General features: G+C 45.6%; 1 protein-coding gene across 1 annotated transcript; it reads right to left on the bottom strand.

Annotated features, from left to right (window-relative positions):
- Nucleotides 1-6,959: 6,959 nt before the first annotated feature.
- On the bottom strand, nucleotides 6,960-8,147 carry LOC138373630 (low-density lipoprotein receptor-related protein 1-like). Its single transcript, XM_069339966.1, has one exon. It carries the CDS (start codon nucleotides 8,145-8,147, stop codon nucleotides 6,960-6,962), a length of 1,188 nt encoding a protein of 395 aa, XP_069196067.1.
- Between the last annotated feature and the right edge of the window lie 673 nt (nucleotides 8,148-8,820).

Here is an 8,820-nt window from a genome sequence, read left to right as displayed (position 1 = left end):
TGGTGTACAGATTCCTGAGCCTATTCGGCTCTATCATATCTACATTTGAAACTGTGTATGGAGTCAGCCTCCACCACATCACTACTTAATGCATTCCATTTGTTAACTACCCTGACACTGAAAAAATTCTTTCTAACGTCTCTGTAGCTCATTTGAGTACTAAGTTTCCACCTGTGTCCCCTTGTTCGTGTTCCACCCGCGCTAAAGAGTTTGTCTTTGTCCACCCTGTCAATTCCCCTGAGAATTTTGTAGGTGGTTATCATGTCTCCCCTTACTCTTCTGTTTTCCAGGGTTGTGAGGTTCAGCTCCATTAGCCCTTCCTCGTAACTCATTCCTCTCAGTTCTGGACCAGTCTGGTGGCATACCTCTGAATCTTCTCTAACTTCGTCTTGTGTTTAACTAGGTATGGACTCCAGGCTGGAGCTGCATACGCCAGGATTGGTCTTACATAAGTGCTATACAAGGTCCTGAACGATTCCTTACACAAGTTTCTAAAGGCAGTTCTTATATTGGCCAGTCTAACATATGCCGCTGATGATATCCTTTTGATGTGGGCCTCTGGGGACAGGTTTGGTGTGATATCAACCCCCAGGTCTTTCTCTCTATTTGACTCTTGCAGGATTTCACCTCCCAGATGGTACCTTGTGTTCAGCCTTCTGCTCCCTTCGCCTAATTTCATTACTTTACACTTTCCTGAGTTGAACTTTAGCAGCCATTTTCTAGACCATTCCTCCAGTTTGTCCAGGTCGTCCTGTAGTCTCTGTCTATCTTCATCTGTTTTGATTCTTCTCATAATTTTTGCATCATCAGCAAACATTGAGAGGAATGAGTCTATACCCTTTGGAAGGTCGTTTATATATAATAGAAACAAGATGGGTCCCAGTACAGAGCCCTGTGGGATTCCGCTAGTGACATCTCGCCACTCTGATGCCTCCCCCCTCACCATTACTCGCTGTTTCCTATTGCTTAGATACTCCCTTATCCACTGGAGCACCTTACCTTTTACTTCTGCTTTTGCTCCAACTTTTGTAACAGCCTTTTGTGAGGTACTGTGTCAAAGGCCTTCTGACAGTCCAAGTGGGCAGTCTGCCCACCCTTCTCTTTCCTGCGTAATTTGTGTTGCTTGGTCATAGAATTCTATTAGGCCTGTGAGGCACGATTTACCATCTCTGATCCCATGCTGGTGGTGCGTTATAAAGCTGTTTCCCTCCAGATGTTCTACGAGCCTTTTCCTCACAATTTTCTCCGTCACCTTGCATGGTATACAAGTTAGGGAAACTGGCCTGTAGTTTAATGCCTCTTGCCTGTCACCCTTTTTGTAAATTGGGACTACATTAGCTGTCTTCCAGCTTTCCAGAAGGTCTCCCGTTTCCAGTGACCTGTTATACACCATAAAGAGTGGCACACTTAGTGCTTCTGCACCTTCTTTTAGAATCCATGGTGAGATTCTGTCAGGCCCAACAGCCTGACCTAAATGAATTTTTCATGGATACGATACCAACATCAAATCATATATCAGACGTTACCCTATCCCCACTGGATTTTGAAGAAGCCATACACAGTATGCCTATGCATTCTGCACCAGGCCCGGATTCTTGGAACTCCATATTCATAAAGAACTAAAAAACCACTATCGCAGGCCCTCCACATTCTGTGGAGATAAAGCCTAGATACTGGCGTTATTCCTGATATACTAAAAACAGCAGAGATAGCACCACTTCATAAAGGAGGAAATAAGGCAGAGGCAAAAAATTACAGACCGATAGCGCTAACATCGCACATCATAAAAATTTTTGAGAGAGTGCTAAGAAGTAAAATCACAAAATACATGGAATCACAGCAACTCCATAACCCCGGGCAACATGGTTTCAGAACAGGGAGCTTTTGCCTGTCGCAGTTGCTGGACCACTATGATATGGCATTAGATGCTGTGGAAGACAAACATAACGCTGATGTAATTTACACAGATTTCGCAAAAGCTTTTGATAAATGTGACCATGGTGTTATTGCACATAAAATGCGTTCAAAAGGAATTACCGGAAAAATAGGCAGATGGATCTACAATTTCCTGACCAACAGAACCCAATGTGTAATAGTCAACAAAATAAAATCCAGCCCATCAACCGTGAAGAGCTCAGTCCCCCAGGGTACTGTGCTTGCTCCAGTACTTTTTCTCATCCTCATTTCGGACATAGACAAGAACACAACCTATAGCACTGTATCATCCTTTGCAGATGACACTAGGATCTTCATGAGAGTAGGCAACATAGAGGACACGGCGAACCTCCAGTCAGATGTAGATCAGGTCTTTCTATGGGCTACAGAAAATAATATGGTGTTTAACGAAGATAAGTTCCAGCTCATGCGCTATGGAAAAAATGAAAATATAAAAACGGAAACCACGTACAAAACTCAGGCAAATCATAACATAGAACGAAAAGGCAATGTAAAGGATCTCGGTGTACTCATGTCGGAAGACCTTACCTTTAAAGAACACAATAACAGCCGTCACAACTGCAAGAAAAATGACAGGTTGGATAACAAGAACTTTTCACACTAGAGATGCTATACCGATGATGATACTTTTCAAAACGCTTGTGCTCTCTAGAGTGGAGAACTGCTGCACAATGACAGCACCTTTCAAAGCTGGAGAAATTACTGACCTGGAGAGCGTGCAGAGATCCTTTACTGCTAGAATCCACTCAGTAAAACATCTAAACTATTGGGACCGACTAAAGAGCCTAAAACTGTACTCCCTTGAGCGCAGGCGGGAGAGGTACATAATAATTTACACGTGGAAAATATTAGAGGGGCTGGTCCCAAACCTGCACACAGAAATAACATCACATGAGACCAGAAGACATGGCAGGATGTGCAGAATACCCCCGTTGAAAAACAGAGGTGCAACTGGTACTCTGAGAGAGAACTCTATCAACATCAGAGGTCCGAGACTGTTCAACACGCTTCCACTATACATAAGGGGCATAACTGGCCGACCCCTCACAGTGTTCATGAGAGAACTGGATAAGCACCTCCAAAGGATACCTGATCAACCAGGCTGTGACTCGTACGTCAGGCTGCGAGCAGCCGCGTCCAACAGCCTGGTTGATCAGTCCGGCAACCAGGAGGCCTGGTCGACGACCGGGCCGCGGGGACGCTAAGCCCCGGAAGCACCTCAAGGTCAAGGTAAGGTAGCCTTTGACACATTCAGCTCCAACAGATTCTTTTGACCTCATCACTGGTGAGGTAAATTTCCTCCAAGGTTGTTCGGTTTGCCTCCTCATTTAGTGCAGGGACCTCTCCTTGTTCTATTGTGAAAACCTCCTGGAATCTCTTGTTGAGTTTTTCACACACCTCTTTATCGTTCTCTGTGTATCTGTTCTCCCCTTTTCTCAGTTTCATCACTTGTTCCTTCACTGCTGTTTTCCTCTTGATGTGGTTGTGGAGCAGCTTTGGTTGGGTCTTAGCTTTACTCGCGATGTCATTTTCATACTGCCTCTCTGCTTCTCTCCTCACTCTGATGTACTCATTTCTGGCCCTCTGGTGTTCTGATGTTCCTGTAGTTTCGCCATGTTCTTTTACTCAATTGCTTCGCTGCTGCACATTCCTAGTTGAACCACGGATTCTTCTGTTGCTTTTCATTTTTCACTTTTTGGACTGGGATAAACCTGTCGGCAGACTCCTGACACTTCTGAGTGACATAATCCATCATATCCTGTACAGTCTTTTCTCTGAATTCTGTTTGCCATTGGATTCCCATTAGGAAGTTCCTCATCTCGTCATATTTTCCTCTTCGGTAATTTAGTCTTTTTCCTTCCAATCCCATCCTTTGATAGGTTATCCCTACTTCTACCAGATACTCAAATATCAATACACTGTGGTCACTCATTCATATGGGGGCTTCATATTTGACTTCCCTTATTTCTGAGCCATTTAAGGTGAAAATCAGGTCGAGTCTAGCTGGTTCGTCATTTCCTCTCATTCTTGTGGGCCCCCTTGACATGTTGGCTCAGAAAGTTCCTTGTACTCACTTCCAAAAGTTTAGATCTCCATGTGTCTTCACCTCCACGTGGGTCCCCATTCCCCCAGTCTATCTTTCCATGGTTGAAATTGCCCATGATTAAGAGTCTGGATCCATTCCTGCAAGCAACTGAAACTGCTCTCTCTATTATGTTAATGGTAGCCATGTTGTTTCTGTCGAACTCTTGTCTAGGTCTTCTGTCATTTAATGGAGGGTTGTAAATGACTGCCATTTGCCATCTTAGGTCCACCCATTGTCATAGTTCTTGTTATGTAATCTCTGAATCCTTCGCAGCCCGGAATTTCCATCTCTTCAAAGCTCCAGTCCTTCCTTATCAGCAGAGCCACTCCTCCTCCTCCTAACCCTTCTCTCTCTTTCCTTACTATATAAAAGTCCTTTGGAAACAGCATTTGTTATGACTCCTGACAATTTTGTTTCTGTGAGTCCTATTACGTCTGGGTTTTCTTCCTGCGTCCTATCTGCCAGTTCACTTGCTTTGTTGGTAATCCCATCGATGTTTGAGTACATTACCTTGAAGCTCACTTTCCTATGTCCATTTTCACCCACCCTCCCCACTAGTGCAGGAAGCTGTTCCATGGGCATTGCTGTTTGGGTAGGCTCATTCTCCTGTGGGGTAGTTACCAGGGGTTCTGAGGGAGGTGGGGGTGAGGGGGGGAAGGAGGGGCAGGGGAAGATGGCTTAGAACTGGGGTGGGGGATGGAGGACTTAGTTCGTGTCTGGGCCAGCTTGGGGCAGGAGGAAGACCAGAGGGTGGGAGGGAGGGGGTACTCAAAGTAGGGAGAGAGGGTGAAATTGGGTGGAATGGTGGAACTCCATACCTATAGGGTGGTGAGTGTGGATGTTGCAGTCCCGTCTGGGGTTCCCGAGGTGCTGGGTTGGGGTTCCACACTCCTCCCTGGGATTGCTGGGTTGGGGTTCCACACTCCTCCCTGGGATTGCTGGGTTGGGGGTTGAGGTTCTCTGGCTCCTTTCCCTCTGCCTGCGCCTTTTCCTTGCATCTGCTGCCTGTATTACCTCTGTCCTGGTCATGTCCCTCTTTAAGGAATACCTGTTTGTAATTCGTTACATATTTCAGTTTGCTCTTTTTTGCTAGTATGTCCTCTTTGATGCACTGGTGATGGTGGTGGGGGTGGTGGGAAGTGTGTGGTGGTGGTGGGGGGAGTGTGTGGTGGTGGTGGTGGGGAGTGTGTGGTGGTGGTGGTGGGGAGTGTGTGGTGGTGGGGGGGGGAGGGGAGTGTGTGGAGATGGTGGGGGGAGTTTTTTTTATTATTATTATTTTGTACCACAGACGTGGCCACACATTTACAATGCTAACCAGCATATATATATACATTTTCTTCTGTCCTCCATGGACAGGGTTAGAGATGTGTTAAACATATAGTTCAGGGGTTTATTGAACACTCAACCACAGAAGGTGATTCGCTGCTTTTAAAATGCTAAGCTAACCTACATACGTAAATACATAGATACACAGATTTGCGTATGCCCTACATAAAGTGTTCGATGTGTCTTTTACATAGTGTCATTAATGTACATTTACAAAGGTGAAATGTAATTCTGATCAGCTTCCATATATACTTTATACACACACATATATACGTACATATACATATATATATATATATATATATATACATATATATATATATATATATATATATATATATATATATATATATATATATATATATATATATATATATATATATGTCGTACCTAGTAGCCAGAACTCACTTCTCAGCCTACTATGCGAGGCCCGATTTGCCTAATAAGCCAAGTTTTACAGAATTAATATATTTTCTCTAATTTTTTTCTTATGAAATGATAAAGCTACCCATTTCATTATGTATGAGGTCATTTTTTTTTATTGGAGTTAAAATTAACGTAGATATATGACCGAAACTAACCAACCCTACCTAACCTAACCTAACCTATCTCCATAGGTTAGGTAGCCGAACACGTTAGGTTAGGTAGGTTAGGTTGTCGAAAAAACATTAATTCATGAAAACTAGGCTTATTAGGCAAATCAGGCCTTGCATAGTAGGCTGAGAAGTGAGTTCTGGCTACTAGGTACGACATATATATATATATATATATATATATATATATATATATATATATATATATATATATACATATATACCCACATGCATTCACATACATTTGTCTCTTTTACTCTGACAGGGTGAGATAGCTGACAGAGACACTAGTGTGCAATTAAGCACTTAATCTCTGAAGTTGATTAAGGTGCTTTTACAAGCTCAGGTTATATAGTTACATCATATATATACATTGTATAATTGATACATTACACGGTTAATCTTGGGTACAAGTCCAACAAATCATCAAGTGTTCCAGTACTAATATAGTAATTACACAGTTCAGCATACCTTAGCCCAGGAGGGCGAAAGTCAGTCAGTATGGGACATTCTACAATATAATGTTCAAGAGAGTGCATATTTTCTCTTTCACAAAGTTGACACATTGTGTACTCGACAGTTGGGTTTTGAGAAAGCTGCCAGATACGTCATTATCCCAGGCGTATTCTGGCCACTATAACATCACATTGCCGGGTTATTGTTGGTGAGGAGAGTGTGTGGTGGAGGTGGTGGTGGTGGGGGGAGTGTGTGGGGTTGGTGTGGGCAGAGCAGTAATTGCACCACCCCTACCCCCGTTTGGTAGAACCAGAAGTAGTGACCTTCTCCAACCCTGATAAACTAGGATTCCAGTCTCCCCTTTACCTGGACTAGTCTGCCCAGGTACAGTCACTCCCTGGCATTGTCTGTCCCCGGACCAGTCTACCTCTCCCTGGACCAGTCAGTGGACCTCTCTGTCCCTAGCACAGCATTTTCATGGACCAGTCTGTCCCTGGACGAGTCTTCCCCTTTTACAATATGTTCAAGATTCACTGTATCCCCTAACTTGTGTATCCTCGACAGGTGTGTGTACACAGGTCATCATTCATCCTGGTGCACGTACACAGGTCATCATTCACCCTGGTGCACGTACACAGGTCATCATTCACCCTGGTGCACGTACACAGGTCATCATTCACCCTGGTGCACGTACACAGGTCATCATTCATCCTGGTGCACGTACACAGGTCATCATTCATCCTGGTGCACGTACACAGGTCATCATTCATCCTGGTGCACGTACACAGGTCATCATTCATCCTGGTGCACGTACACAGGTCATCATTCACCCTGGTGCACGTACACAGGTCATCATTCACCCTGGTGCACGTACACAGGTCATCATTCACCCTGGTGCACGTACACAGGTCATCATTCACCCTGGTGCACGTACACAGGTCAGCATTCACCCTGGTGCACGTACACAGGTCATCATTCACCCTGGTGCACGTACACAGGTCATCATTCACCCTGGTGCACGTACACAGGTCATCATTCACCCTGGTGCACGTACACAGGTCATCATTCACCCTGGTGCACGTACACAGGTCATCATTCATCCTGGTGCACGTACACAGGTCATCATTCACCCTGGTGCACGTACACAGGTCATCATTCACCCTGGTGCACGTACACAGGTCATCATTCATCCTGGTGCACGTACACAGGTCATCATTCACCCTGGTGCACGTACACAGGTCATCATTCACCCTGGTGCACGTACACAGGTCATCATTCATCCTGGTGCACGTACACAGGTCATCATTCACCCTGGTGCACGTACACAGGTCATCATTCACCCTGGTGCACGTACACAGGTCATCATTCACCCTGGTGCACGTACACAGGTCATCATTCATCCTGGTGCACGTACACAGGTCATCATTCATCCTGGTGCACGTACACAGGTCATCATTCACCCTGGTGCACGTACACAGGTCATCATTCATCCTGGTGCACGTACACAGGTCATCATTCACCCTGGTGCACGTACACAGGTCATCATTCACCCTGGTGCACGTACACAGGTCATCATTCATCCTGGTGCACGTACACAGGTCATCATTCATCCTGGTGCACGTACACAGGTCATCATTCACCCTGGTGCACGTACACAGGTCATCATTCACCCTGGTGCACGTACACAGGTCATCATTCACCCTGGTGCACGTACACAGGTCATCATTCATCCTGGTGCACGTACATAGGTCATCATTCACCTTGGTGCACGTACACAGGTCATCATTCACCCTGGTGCACGTACACAGGTCATCATTCACCCTGGTGCACGTACACAGGTCATCATTCACCCTGGTGCACGTACACAGGTCATCATTCACCCTGGTGCACGTACACAGGTAATTCACCCTGGTGCACGTACACAAGGGACATGTACTCAGTGTAAGCTCAGACCAGGGGCTCCTTGTCTCACCTTACGTCAGTCTAAACATAAACATGGACCGCTGTGTGGGCTATTCTGTCATTACAGCAGACTTTAATATGTGCAGTCTCTGCTGGGCTCTGTGTTCTCTTGACCTAATCTATCGCAGGCCTAGTTTGTCTCTGGTCCATGTATACCCCGTCCAAGCTGTCCCTGGTCCATGTATATCCCGTCCAAGCTGTCCCTGGTCCATGTATACCCCGTCCAAGCTGTCCCTGGTCCATGTATATCCCGTCCAAGCTGTCCCTGGTCCATGTATACCCCGTCCAAGCTGTCCCTGGTCCATGTATACCACGTCCAAGCTGTCCCTGGTCCATGAATCCACGTCCAATCTGTCCCTGGTCCATGTATAACCCGTCCAAGCTGTCCCTGGTCCATGTATACCCCGTCCAAGCTGTCCCTGGTCCATGTATACCACGTCC

Source organism: Procambarus clarkii, chromosome 43, assembly GCF_040958095.1.
Source record: "Procambarus clarkii isolate CNS0578487 chromosome 43, FALCON_Pclarkii_2.0, whole genome shotgun sequence".
Classification (NCBI taxonomy): domain Eukaryota; kingdom Metazoa; phylum Arthropoda; class Malacostraca; order Decapoda; family Cambaridae; genus Procambarus; species Procambarus clarkii.
The sequence above is the reverse complement of the archived record's forward strand: the minus strand, read 5'-3'. Positions and strand labels throughout refer to the sequence as shown.

Coding starts and splice junctions, on each gene's coding strand:
- LOC138373630 (XM_069339966.1), bottom strand. CDS start 8,147: ATGAATGATGACCTGTGTACGTGCACCAGGGTGAATGATGACCTGTGT.